General features: G+C 41.2%; 1 protein-coding gene across 10 annotated transcripts in view; it reads left to right on the top strand.

The window, feature by feature from the left end:
- MACF1 (microtubule actin crosslinking factor 1) overlaps positions 1–14,689 on the top strand; it is a 333,835-nt gene that overhangs the window by 89,569 nt on the left and 229,577 nt on the right. Inside the window, exon 1 of one of the 10 annotated variants that reach the window (XM_061122309.1) lies at positions 12,010–12,202. The exons of the other annotated variants lie outside the window; for them this stretch is intronic. Within the exon in view, the coding sequence (XP_060978292.1) occupies positions 12,094–12,202 (109 nt within the window). The 5' untranslated portion in view covers positions 12,010–12,093. Of the gene's footprint in view, positions 1–12,009; positions 12,203–14,689 lie in introns of those variants that run through there. 10 annotated transcript variants of the gene reach the window in all.

Below are 14,689 nucleotides of genomic sequence, written 5' to 3'. Positions count from 1 at the left end.
AGCTCTAAGACTCTGCAGGGAGTTGAGAGGAACTGTGCTTGTTTCCGGGACGGGGTGTGTGTTCTCTTCCATTAAAACTGTTACCCACATTTCCTTTTATTACTCGTTAAGTCAGAGGCAGCTGGGAGGATGCATTACTCACCAGGCGCACAGTGGCCCTGGCTGTGGACAGGGAGTCTGGGCTGAGCTGAGAGTGAGTCAGCTCAGGGAACGGAAAAACTGCAGGGTAGCGTGGGGCAGGGGTGGTGTGCCGGCGACTCTTCCGTCTCTGTCTGCTCTTTTCTCTATAAGGACTCATCAGAAAGCTGGGAATACTGGGCATCCCGTTTCGGTAGTCAGTGAGCCAACCAAACTGTGGTGATGGTGATGGTGTCTCCTGTGAAAGGAATGAGCGACTGCACTTAGCATTGCTGTCTTCTATGTTACGTGTATATATGGGTTTTGAGGCAAGCTTGAGCTTGTATAATAAAGTTCTGTGTGTGAGGATTTCACTAGAATCAAGCAATCACAGAGTCTCTTTGTCTTAGTTATAAAATTTAGTCATTTGTATCTATTTTTGTCCAGTAGGGGTCACTGGGGTATTAAACTCTAAATGAGAGAAACATCTAATCCCATGATAGACCAATCAGATTCCTTGTATTTATTGTTTAGAGTACTTTTTTAATTTTTAGAGCAGAAATGAAAGATGTGAACTTTGTGGAACATTAATTGTTTGAAGAGCAGATTAGTCCAATGGTTGAGATGGAATTGATTAAAAAAATAATAATAATAACCAGCACCCCCTGAGTTGGAAGTAGGGAGTCTTAACCACTGGATCTCCAGGGAAGTCCTGAGATGGAATTGATTTTATGAGTAGGATCTGAAGAGCAGCTTTTAAAGACAATGACAAGAAATAGGGGAAGAAAATTGTTTATTAAAGCATCTGATGTGTACCCATGTACTTTACATATATTCCTTACTTAATCTTGTGAACAGTGGTTAGAAACAGGTATTTATATACACATTGTAAGTATTAGGAACTCAAGTTCAGGAACATTAGTGGCTTCCCCAGGGTCACATAGTTATGAAGTGATACTATCAGGGGAGATCCTATTAGCCATGTTTCATTTGACTTTGGTCCTTGGACCCTGGTGAAGGGTCATGAGAGCAGAAGGTTTTATTAGGAAGTAAGCAGAGCCTGATGGTAGATTCTCCTGAGAAAGACTAAAATGATTCTTGTGTTGGATTAGAGTTCAGAGCAGGCTCCAGGGATTCATAAGTGGAAAGAAGCTGGCAAGTCTGTCTTTGTCTTCAGGGGTCAAGTTCTACCTCTTTTTCACTTAGAGCTACTGCCAGAATGTGGTCAACTGTCTCACAGAGATCTAAAATTAGCTCTTTGTTTGTGTACAAAGCTTGGTTTCCATGGATAAATAGTTTAAGTTGGTCTCTCTTACCTACCTCTTATCTTGGCCCAGACTCTTCTTCTGAGCCTTGAATGTTGCTACCTATTGACATTCTCAAGCCTGCCCAGTTATATCTATGTTGAGCTCCTGACCCCTCAGTCAGTTGCATGTTTATTCTACTTTTGCATTCTTTTTTTTTTTTTTTTACTTTTGCATTCTTGAATTTCTGATATCTCAGGAAAACAAGTTGATCACATGTTCATAGCCAGACCACACTAAAAGACAGTTCCCATTGAGACCAGTTTTTGTTTTTATTTGAAAAAGCATTTTTAAAATTGCATTTAGGCGGGATACAAGTAAGACGCTAACTCTCTTTCAATGTGCATTTACTTGGAATGACAGATATTTCTGGACAAAAATAACAACCTTGGCAAAATTCAGAAACAGCCCCCATAGACAGGGCTTCTTATTCTTAAATCACATTTTCCCATTTATTTAAGATACTGACTCTCAGAGTATACTGGAAAAAGTTTAATAGCTAGATCTTATTATTTTTACTTTGTTAGGGAAAACAGAACCCCAAAGAGAGGGATTATTTTAAATGGTGATATGGATATTAAGGTTACTAATACAATTATATTTTCCTTTTGGAAGCAGAGCCATTAAAGCCCATTTTGTTTTATTCATTGAGTTGGTGGTTTAGAGCTGTTAAATACCTTGACTTACCTCCTTGCATTGGCCACTGAAGATGATTTGATGCTTTGCTAGGTCCCATGTGGCTCTGTGGTAAAGAATTTGCCTGCCAGTGCTAGGGATGCAAGAGACGTGGGTTTGATCCCTGGGTCAGGAAGATCCCCTGGAGGAGGAAATGGCCACTCACTCCAATATTCCTGCCTGGAAAATTCCATGGACAGAGGAGCCTGGTGGGCTACGGCCCATGGGGTCGCAAAGAGTCGGACACGTCTGAGAAACGGAGCACTAGCTTGAGCACATGAACAGATGTTCTAGTGCAGGAACAGTGATGGCAACAGTTCGCATTAGTGAGGGTGGGAAAATGCACGGACTATTTGGCTCTCAGTAAGCACTAAAACATATAATGCTTACTGTATATTTTACAATACATACCATACTATATATTTTAGTGCTTACTGAGCGCTGAATAGTCCATGCATTTTTCTTACCTAATCCTCACTGGAACACTGTGAAGAGGTAATTTTATTATCTCCATTTTATAGACAGGGAAATTGAGAATGAAAGAGATTAATCAGTTGGTCCAAAGATACATCTGGAAATCATGAAGTCAGATTTTGAGTCTAGGCTTGGCTAAAGGTTGTGTTAGAGTTCTGGAAAGAGAGGGAAAAAGAGAAAAGAATGGGGCTTGGGGGGAGTTTGGCTGCTGGACAGAATTCATATCTAGAGAGACTTGTAGTAGTGGAATTTCTGAATCAATAAATTAACTTTTTCCTCATAACCTCTCAGGTAGATTTGGAAGTTCTCTGTTAAAAGTGTCTCGCCTCCTTTGTTAGTATATGTTATCTGCTGAGCCTATTTAGAGGAGCATGTCGAATTATTCCTGCCATAAGATGAATAGTTTTCCGGGTGTGTTTTTGTGGTGAAAATAGATGTTGTATTTTGGGAATCTTGATGGTTTGTTGGATCCAGTTTTGCTTTTTCCAGTATTTTCCCCCTTTATTCACGGCCCTCAAAGTGCTCTTTAGATCCTTTTGCTCTTTTCATTTGTTCGTTCATTCATTCATTTATTCACTCATTTCATGAGTAGTTCTTTAGTGATGAGATTTTACATAGGAGAACGACTTTAGCTCCACTTTAGTGGAGTAAAAATATATACACAGCTATATTCTAAAGTAGAAAGTGCTAGATGTCATAAGAGAGAAGCATATAAATTATAAGTTCACAGAAGTTGTTTACTTCTAACTGAGATACAGGGAGTCAGCAGGGAGAATTCTGTGAAAAGACTGGCTTAAACTGATCCACAGGAGTGGGACTTTGACTTCTGGAAATGGGAAGGAAATACATGCCAGGGCAAGTGAGGGAAACATTGTAAGGCCAGAGTTTTTAACTTGCTCACTGAGGAATGCAAGTTATAGAGTTAAATGACAGATGAGTGTTTATTGAGCATTTAAGACAAACCAGGTGTTAGGCATGCTTCAGGGAGATTAATCTCACAGTAGATGAGAACAGGGTCAGCAGGTTGGAGACTGGGATTAGGAAAATTAGATTTGGTAGTTTTGGTGATAGGTTAGGTAAATGATGAGTTTACCAAGGTTTCCTATAGTGTGAGCAGTATTCAGCTTTTTTTTTTTTTTTTTTTAGTATTTATTTTTGGCGGCACCTTGGAGCTTGCAAAATCTTAATTCCCTGACCAGGAATTGAACCTGGGTCAAGGCAATGGAAACCTGGAATCCTAACCACTAGGACACCAGGGAACTGCCTGGTGTTTCTTCTTCTTCTTCTTGGTTTTTTTTTTTTTTAATTAAGTAATTAATTTATTGTTGGGGCTACACTGGGTCTTGGTTACTGTGCTTGGGCTTTCTCAAGTTGCAGCCAGCAGGGGCTACTCTCCAGCTGCAGCGTGTAGGCTTCTCTTGTTGCAGAATTTGGGCTCTAAAGCTTGGACTCAGTAGTTGTGGCTCTCGGGCTTAGCTGCCCTACCACCTGTGGAATCTTCTCAGGCCAGGGATCAAACCTGTGTCCCCTTCATTGGCAAGTGAATTCTTAACCACTGGACTGCCAGGGAAGACCTATTCAGAAGTCTTGTGATCACATGTATTAAATAGTTTTTTTGCTCTCCTTCCAAATAATGATAAATACAGACAGTATTTATTGAGCACATACTGTGTGCCAGGCACAATCTAAACACCATAAGTGCATTAACTCATTAATCCTCACTACAACTCTGTGGGACAGTTTCTATTATTATCATCATTTTACAGATGAGATTGAGGTTTCTTGAAGTCACTTACATAACTTGGCCACAGGTGCTAATGTACCATATATAGTAGAGTCTGGATTTGAACTCAAGTAGGCAAGAGAGTTCCAGAAAAACATCTATTTCTGCTTTATTGACTATACCAAAGCCTTTGACTGTGTGGATCACAATAAACTGGAAAATTCTGAAAGAGATGGGAGTACCAGACCACCTGACCTGCCTCTTGAGAAACCTATATGCAGGTCAGGAAGTAACAGTTAGAGCTGGACATGGAACGACAGACTGGTTCCAAATAGGAAAAGGAGTACGGCAAGGCTGTATACTGTCACCCTGCTTATTTAACTTACATGCAGAGTACATCATGAGAAACGCTGGGCTGGAAGAAGCACAAGCTGGAATCAAGATTGCCAGGAGAAATATCAATAACCTCAGATATGCAGATGACACCACCCTTATGGCAGAAAGTGAAGAGGAACTAAAAAGCCTCTTGATGAAAGTGAAAAAGGAGAGTGAAAAAGTTGGCTTAAAGCTCAACATTCAGAAAACTAAGATCATGGCATCTGGCCCTATCACTTCATGGGAAATACAGTGTCAGACTATTTTTTGGGGCTCCAAAATCACTGCAGATGGTGACTGCAGCCATGAAACTAAAAGACAGTTACTCCTTGGAAGGAAAATTATGACCAACCTCAGTTCAGTTCAGTTCAGTCGCTCAGCCATGTCTGACTCTTTGTGACCCCATGAATCACAGCACGCCAGGCCTCCCTATCCATCACCAACTCCCAGAGTTTACTCAAACTCATGTCCATCGAGTCAGTGATGCCATCCAGCCATCTCATCCTCTGTCGTACCCTTCTCCTCCTGCCCCCAATCCCTCCCAGCATCAGGGTCTCTTCCAGTGAGTCAACTCTTCCCATGAGGTGGCCAAAGTTTTGGAGTTTCAGCCTTAGCATCAGTCCTCCCAATGAATACCCAGGACTGATCTCCTTTAGGATGGACTGGTTGGATCTCCTTGTAGTCCAAGGGACTCTCAAGAGTCTTCTCCAACACCACAGTGCAAAAGCATCAATTTTTCGGCGCTCAGCTTTCTTCACAGTCCAACTCTCACATCCACACATGACCACTGGAAAAACCATAGCCTTGACTAGACGGACCTTTGTTGGCAAAGTAGTGTCTCTGCTTTTTAATATGCTGTCTAGGTTGGTCTGGTCAAGGCTATGGTTTTTCCAGTGGTCATGTGTGGATGTGAGAGTTGGACTGTGAAGAAAGCTGAGCGCCGAAAAATTGATGCTTTTGCACTGTGGTGTTGGAGAAGACTCTTGAGAGTCCCTTGGACTACAAGGAGATCCAACCAGTCCATCCTAAAGGAGATCAGTCCTGGGTATTCATTGGGAGGACTGATGCTAAGGCTGAAACTCCAAAACTTTGGCCACCTCATGGGAAGAGTTGACTCACTGGAAGAGACCCTGATGCTGGGAGGGATTGGGGGCAGGAGGAGAAGGGTACGACAGAGGATGAGATGGCTGGATGGCATCACTGACTCGATGGACATGAGTTTGAGTAAACTCTGGGAGTTGGTGATGGATAGGGAGGCCTGGCGTGCTGTGATTCATGGGGTCGCAAAGAGTTGGACAAAACTGAGTGACTGAACTGAACTGATGCAGACTATAGCCCATGGTGTCGCAAAGAGTTGGACATGATGGAGCACAGCACAGTCTGGTTTCAGATTGGACCTGAAATTAGCATGCTGCTAAAATATTCATGGCATCTAGGTTATTGAGCAAGAAATTTGGATATTTTCCTGCTTTTATTGTGTTCAGTGACTCTTGGGTATGTAGAAAATTCTTTGTAGACATTCTGAACCTTGGCATGTTTATTGTTGTCTCAATACTATATTGCTAAATCTTAGAGATTGGAGTCATAGATGTCTCCTAATTAGCTTCCATGAAACCCATATCCTTTGCCTCTGGACTCAGTGGAAGAACACAGGTGACAGGCATACAAGGCCAGGATTTGATGCCTGGACCTCCCATTTCCAGAAACCTGTGGTTTCTAATCCTGTTAGTCATATGGTAGTCTCTCTACCAAAATTTAAATCTTAAATTGTACTTTATTTTTTTTAAGTTTCTTTTTGTAAACATTATTTTTCTAGATTTTACTCTTTTAAATGGGTCTTATATTTCCAGTCTGTATCTGCTAAAGTTCTGATGCTGGTGGATGTCAGTTATTTTTGAGACCAAGTATACTCCATGACAGTTCGAATAAACCATACAGCCTCCCTTCTCACAGGCTTGCTTTCATCTCAGTCACAGATACTGATGTGATTTGGGGCTGTTGCTCTGTTTCAAGATTTCTTGTGGGTAACGGTTGTGGGTGACCATCCTAAATCCTTGTGAGTGAAGTGATCTGATAGAAAGGCAGGTCTCAAGTCTTAATGAAGTTCAGAGTGTTGCTTCTACAAAGTTTTTTTGCTGGTTTGCAGCCCTTTCCATTGGCTGTTAGCAAAGGATATCCTGGAGGGTGCTGAATGTGTCTGTAAATGGCCTATTCTTTGTATCATAAATGATCTCTAAAACAAAAACTAGCCACTCCCCTTGCCAGCTTCTAACCACTTCCTGTGACAACACACAGATCCGTCTTAGTTTTTCTGAGTGAAAATGTTATTTTCGTAAGGCAATTTCTCTGCCCTTTTTTCTTCCTTCAAATGTGCATATGTACATATACACAAAAGCTGGAACCAAACTTTTGACTTGTGATATGTAGAAAAATGGTGTATCCAAGGTATAGCGTGTTATCTTATAAAAATCTACAAAGAATAAGTTAAGTTGGATACTTTCCGTTATCTTCTGTGATAGAAGTAGATTCAGAATGTATCTTGATATTTGAGTCCTTGAATTTTTTTCCCCTTCAAATTTCCTAGGTGTTTTTGAATGGCATAAGCATGATACATGATTTTCCAATTAAGACAGCCTTGCAATGGCTTCAGGTAGCAGTGTAAGGAAGAGAAATGGCTTTCATATTAGGAAATGAAAATTTGGTGAAGATACTTAAAAGATTGCAAAAAGTGTTATACAGTGGTGACAGACAGCACTAGTACTGTACCATTTTGTGTTGAAATTGAGATTCTCTCCTTAGAGCTGGGTAGAGCTCTTTATAGGCTCTGTCTTACAAAGAGGAAGTATTCTAGATATATAAATATCTAAAATTGTTTAGCTTCAAATTAGCATACTGATTTTGCCAGAAGTTTTCAGCAAAAGGAGGTAGTGTGGTTAAAATAAATTAATTTGAAATCAGATAAAAGTTCAGATGTCAGTTCATCCTCTTTGTGACTATGGGCAAAATAACTTGAACAAGTTACTGCCTAAGTGGTCTCACGCAGTTTCTTTTTTTTTTTCCACGTAGTTTCTTGATTGTAAAACAGTATCCTGCGTCTCTCCAAGAACTCTGGATTCATATATTCAATTTCATATTCAAAATTCCACTAAAATGTCTACTAGGCATTTCAAAGTTAATGTATCCAAAATGGAATTCCTACCCATTCCCCACCCCTCACTAAAAAAAAAAAAAAGCAACACCCCAAACAACTACAACCACCAGTGAACCGCAGACCGTCTGCTTCTCTGGCTGCCTTCCCCATCTTAGGAAATAGCAGTTCTGTCTTTTTAATTTCTCAGGCCCAAACCTGGAAGTCATTCTCAACTCTGTTCTTTCCTTGCTCACCCCACATCAGTCTATCAGCAGATCCTGATGGCTCTTTTTCTCTTTTTTTCTTTTTTAGTTTTAAAAATATTTATTTATTTGGCTCAGTCGGGTCTCAGTCGGGGCATGCAGGATCTTTTTTTTCCAAGTTACAACATACAGGATTTTTAGTTGCAGTATGTAGACTCCTTATCCGCAGCGTGTGAAGCCCTAGTTGCGGTACGTGGGATCTAGTTCCCCAACCAGGGATCGAACTGGGACTCCTGCATCCTGCATTGGGAGCGCAGTCAGCCACTGGAAACCAGGGAAGTCCTGACTCTTTTTTTTTTAAATTTGTCCAGAATATGACCGTATCTTACCATCTCTACAACTGCACCCTAGTCTTGGTTATCATTTCTCAGGCACTAGTTTTCACTTGGATTATTGTAATCACATTATAACTAGTTTCCCTGCTTCTGCTTTTGCCTCTCAATAGTCTGTTCTCAATACAGCAGCAGGAGTGGTCCTTTGAAAACCTAAGTTAAATCCTATCGCTCTCTCACAGGAAACCCTCCAAAGGTTTTCCATTTCACTTAGAACAGAAACTGGAGTCTTTACACATGGCCTATACAGGCACAGGTGATCCGACCCCCCTCTCTGGTCGCAGTCTCCTGACATTCCTGTTCGCTTTCAGCTTCAGTCTTTCTAGTTTCCTTGACGTCCCCTGAACGCATCAAGCCTACTTCTGCCTCAGGGGCTTTGCACTTGCTCTTTTCTTTGTTGGGCTCATCCTTTCTCTAGATAGCCATATGACTTGTTGGCTTGTAATCTGTAGGTCTGCTCAAATGTCATCTTACTAGAGAAGCCTTCCATGACCATTCTGTACAGAAAACTGTAAACATCTCCCCTCTGGTTCTCCCTTCTCTTCATCTCCTTAGTATATATTTACTTTATTTTCTGTCTTCCTCTATCTTCCTACTAGCATATGAGCCCCATGAGGGCAAGATCTTTGTTTTACTCACTACTGTGTTACCAGTATCTAGAACAGGGCATGGCACATAATAAATATTTGATGAATGAAATGTAGCTTAGCATAAAATTGTAGATGATCTTGACCCCAGATTAAGGCATTCATATTGTATTAGTTCCCCCATTAAAGGCCCTTTATTAACCTTTCTGGTTAGTAGATTGTTCAAATATAAAACCCTTCCCTTTTATTAAAAAAAAAAAAAGATAACTTTACAGATATTAAAGCAGTTTGCATTTTTAAAACTTTTTTGTGGTAACACAGCATGTTTATCTACCATAGTTTAAAAGGCACTGTAGAAATAAAGAGCTAGTTTGGTAGAAAAAAGAGGTTGTAACTCTTCTCTGAGTGGAGGATCCTGGAAGTTAGATGTACTCTTGGCCTTTGGGCTGTCTGTGTTTTTGTGTGTCCACACTTCATTTCATAAAGTATCTCTTCATAGAAAAGTAGATGAAGAGGGGGCACTGCAAGAACTTTGCATATGCAGCTTGGATTGTGCAGACTTCTTTCCAGCTTTCAAATGTGTTTGTTAGGTTTATTGAAATATAATTTAGGGATATGCAGATGACACCACCTTGATGGCAGAAAGTGAAGAGGAACTAAAAAGCCTCTTGATGAAAGTGAAAGAGGAGAGTGAAAAAGTTGGCTTAAAGCTCAACATTCAGAAAACTAAGATCATGGCATCTGGTCCCATCACTTCATGGGAAATAGAAGGGAAAACAGTGTCAGACTTTATTTTTTTGGGCTCCAAAATCACTGCAGATGGTGATTGCAGCCATGAAATTAAAAGATGCTTACTCCTTGGAAGGAAAGTTATGACCAACCTAGATAGCATATTAAAAAGCAGAGATATTACTTTGCCAACAAAGGTCCGTCTAGTCACGGCTATGGTTTTTGCAGTGGTCATGTGTGGATGTGAGAGTTGGACTGTGAAGAAAGCTGAGCGCCAAAAAATTGATGCTTTTGCACTGTGGTGTTGGAGAAGACTCCTGAGAGTCCCTTAGACTGCAAGGAAATACAACCAGTCCATCCTAAAGGAGATCAGTCCTGGGTATTCATTGGAAGGACTGATGCTGAGGCTGAAACTCAAATACTTTGGCCACCTCATGGGAAGAGTTGACTCATTGGAAAAGACCCTGATGCTGGGAGGGATTAGGGGCAGGAGGAGAAGGGTACGACAGAGGATGAGATGGTTGGATGGCATCACCGACTCAATGGACATGAGTTTGAGTAAACTCTGGGAGTTGGTGATTGACAGGGAGGCCTGGCGTGCTGTGATTCATGGGGTTGCAAAGAGTCAGAGACGACTGAGCGACTGAATTGAAGTGGTGATCCAATGGTGAAGAATCCACCGTCCAGTGCAGGGGACATGGGTTTGACCCCTGATCAGGGAACTAAGATCCCACATGCCACGGGGCAACTAAGCCTGCGTGCCACAACTGCTGAGCCTGCGCTTTCTAGAGCCCGTGCTCCATAACAAGAGAAGCCCAGGAACTGCATCTAGAGAAAGCCCAAGTGCCTCAATGAAGACCCAGCACAGCCAAAATAAAAAATTAATTAAAAATATAATTTATATACGATAAGATCCATCCATTTAAATCCGCAATGTTGTGAATTTTGACAAATGTATATAGTAGTGGAACCATCATCACCATCAGCATATAGAACATTTCCATTACCTTGTAAAATTTTCTGTGTTCCTCCTTTGAGTTCTGTTCCCTTCCCTCACCCCATGCCCCTGGCAACCACTTACCTGATTTTTGTTCTTATAGTTTTCTATGTGTGATTTTGTATTGGTGTCTTTCATGGAGCTTGGTACTCTTGAGATTCATCCATGCTGTTGTATGTATCAAGGGTATGTTCCTTTCGTATTGCTGTGTTGTAGTCCCTTGTATGGATGCACCACAGATTATTAGTTCACCAGTTTGATGGAAGGTTGTTTTCAGGTTTTAGTTGTTTTGAATGAAGCTGCTATAAACATTTATGTGCAGGTTTTTGTGTGGACACATGTTTTCATTTTCCTTGAGTCAATACCTAGGACTTATATTGCTTGGTCATTCTAGTATGTGTATGACTGTTTTCTAGAGTAATTTCTGGAGTGGCCGATTTCACCCCACCAGCAATATATGAGAGTTCCCAGTTGCTTTACATCTTGACAGGACTTGGTTTTAGTCATTCTACTGGTGGGTAAGTGTTAAAATGTTTTCAGTTGCTGCTACAGTGTCCATTTCAAGTTTTCCTTTGCAAGCAGGTCTTAGTTTCCTGAAAGGCCTTGTTTTCTGCTGTCATTGAGTGTCCTCCTGTCCCCTCGGGCAGCTGGGAGAAATCAGGTAGATTTTCCAACTTTTGGAAAACACACCTGTGGAGCAGTTTTGCTCTCCTTGCTGATCGTCAGCATGCCTGATGTCAGGTCTGTTTCATGGAGCTTGTTCTGCATGTCATCCTATCTGTAGTGATGTTCCGGTCCCTTGCCTCCTCCTCCCGGGTTGTGGGTGTGGAAGGATTGCCCTCCCACTGTGCCAGGGAGCTTGTGGACACTTAAACGTCCTTCTGTGCTTTACCTCCTCCCTGCTAGTGGTTCCCCGGTGCTGCTGTGACTTTTTTCTTCTGGCTCCATCCCAGCCAGGCTGGGAATGGAAAGTTAAGAGTGTGACGTCCTCTGACAGCCTCCCATCTTGTAGAAGGGTCTGAGGCTTGTTTGTTTAAGCTGAACAGAGGATGCCAAAGATAGAGCTTGAGTCAGCTCAGCACTAGCTTAGACGCCCCTTTCTGCTCTCCTGGTTCCTCCTTCCCTTCCCCTCCCCCTCTGGCCAGTTGTTTCCTGGGCTTTGTCTGAGACACACTGTAGAGTTTTAGTCCCGTCTGCTACTGCGTGCTGAAAAACAGAGGCGAGATGGGGGGGAGCCGCCAGGAAGTTTCTGACAACACTGAGCTGCGGGCCTCTGCCTCTGCTGATAGTACAGGACAGCAGTAACCTCAGGAGAAAGGCATTCAGAGGCTGCGCCGAGCTGTGGGCTTGTGGCTAACTCAGGGGAGGAGAAAGGACGGGCCTGGAAATGCCTCTCTTAGATTCATCTTATTTGCCACCAACCATCTTTATTTTGACTCACATTCTTGGAGTTGCCGGTGTTCTATACTGGAAAAGATGTGCCAGAGGCAGAGCAGGTAACGGGTGCCCAGTGCTTCTTGGAATCTGCTGTGGGGCTTTTGAGGGTGGGGTGGATGGCAGAGGTCTTCCCACTTGCTTTCCTTAAAGGGCCAGCACAGCCTGCGGGCTATCAGACCTGAGTGTGTGGGGGACCTGCTGAGGAAACCAGGCTGCTCTGGGACCAGTTTAGGACTGGACCCTTTCTTGCTCTGTGAGGCTTGTCTGGTGAGGCGGTGCTGGTGAGATGAGGTGATGTCTGGGCTCGAGGCTGAGGGAAGTGGCGACTCTGCTGACTTGTGTCCTTCCTTAGAGAATTAAGCCCTTCCATTCCTTACTTTCTCAGTCTCAGAGTAGTTTTTGGATCTGTTTTTTTTTTTTAACCAAAAACATAGAGTAACTCTGTCACCCTCCTCCAGGTATAAATGTGGGAGAACTTGTGGGATTAGAGAAGTTTCTGGATTTGCTAATTATCCGGGTGAGAAAAGGCAGAGGAGGGGAGGTCAGTGAGAGGAAAGGGTGGCTGGCTGTCCTTGCCGAGGTGCATCTGGGAACACAGGGACGCCTCTGTTCTCTTTGGTAGGATTGAAATGTTATTTTCCCCTCACGCAGCCACACAGTTTACACAATGTGTATCCAAGCCATCTTGCATCCTGTTCAATGCAAGGAAGTTAGCTCTTCTTTTCCCCAGGTGAATATTCAGATCTTGATATTAAAATTTTGTTTATTCATTTTGTTCTTGAGTGGTAGCAGACCCCTGTTTCTTCCCAAATTACTATTTGCTGCATTATATTCCTTTGGCTTCTAAATGCCCAGTGCTGGGATCAGCCCTGTGTTTAGCGGATTCTAAGCCTCCACAGCTGAGGACTGATACAGTCCAGCTTTTTCTGGAGTACACTCTCAGATCTGTGCCTTTAGTACTTACTGTCTTTGTGACCCGCTTACTGCCTTCAAGCCAACCTATTGAGACACCTGTTGCTTTGTATCTTACAGTTAAGGTGCAGGTTTGATGACTTATTACTTAGGAAACTATTAGAATTTCATGAATGCTTGGCAGAATTAGATTCAGTCACTCCCAGTGTCTTTTTCCAGTAAGTCCTAGAAAAGCTTATGACTAAATATTCAGATCCCAATGTGCATCTGTGTCAGCAAAAGCAGACAGACATTTAGAAATGTGTTCACTTGTGTAGTAGTGTGTTTTAGAGGGTAGCCCAAAGTGACTTTCCTGATGTATAAGCCTGTGTTTGAGCTTATAAAGAAAGGAGTAGGCAGGCATGAGTTATTTGGCCCTATATGCTATATCATATGCAATGAGAAAAGTAAATATTATTTAAGCGAAGGCTGATGCTTTCATTTTCATTTTTCTGTGCATGATGGTAATGGCATTTCTTAACCACTAGTTCATTAACATTTTAAGAAGTTTATCCTCAGTATAGGATTTGCTCTCGAACTTAGAAGTCATAGCCCTGTCTTTGAAATGCTTCTTTATGTTTTAGAAATATTAGTTTCACAAACAGCTGTAGTAAAAAGAAGAAAAATACACTGTAAAAGCTTTTTATTTTTATGAAACAACTTTGATTCTAGTACCTATTAGTTATATTGGGAATATGCTATGTTCAGTTTATCCGTAAAATTAGAGTGGTGGTTTTTTTCAGTTGGAGAATATGAATTCTAAAACTTTCACAGAATTACTTTGGAGGTTCTGAACCCATTTTAATTTAAATTTTAAGATGTATTTTATCTATTAATATGTATTTTAAAATTACATGTGTACTCTAATGTGCTATCTGCCAGTTGGACATCACCAGAATAAAGTTTCTCCCTCATTTCTGTGTATATATTTATAGTGCTTATGAATGTATTGTTGATTAAAAAAGTGAAGATTACGTCTTCTAGTCTGGTCTTTTTTTTTTTCTTCCTCCGCTAATAGCAAGTGTGTACAGTATTGCAGAACACACTGCAGAACATGAGTTCTGTGCTTAATAAATTCTAGGCAAGTCTCAGATGTTCAGTTGTAATAGTGAGTGGGTGACACATCATTAAGTGATCCCATTGTAATACTGGCTTAGTGTACTACCAGTTTCTGTGCTCCTTGCCCCACTTTTCTAATCATATCTACACATTATAAGAATGTACATAGTTTTTAGATATTGAAGGCATTTAACTTTGAAACAATATTTCTGTTATTCTTTCATGCTCTTGTATTGATTTATTTGAATAATATCCTGAGATTAGGGGCAAACTGAAACTGTTACTATTTGTATAAAGCAGTTAAAAAAAAAAAAAGGTTCCCTGCAGTAAAATACAGCACAGAAATAAACAAGAAGCTGAGGCTGATATAACTATAATTAAGTAATCTCTAATTTCAATCAAAATTACTTGATTGGTTAAGTCATTTGGCTTTAAATAAGTAATATAAATTTGAATCTGTAAACTTGATTCATGCTATTAAATACTGAAATTACATGTTATATATGTGAGTTCCATATAAGATTTGTTTGAAAAGT

Source organism: Dama dama, chromosome 20 (genome assembly GCF_033118175.1).
Source record: "Dama dama isolate Ldn47 chromosome 20, ASM3311817v1, whole genome shotgun sequence".
NCBI classification, from domain to species: domain Eukaryota; kingdom Metazoa; phylum Chordata; class Mammalia; order Artiodactyla; family Cervidae; genus Dama; species Dama dama.
The sequence above is the reverse complement of the archived record's forward strand: the minus strand, read 5'-3'. Positions and strand labels throughout refer to the sequence as shown.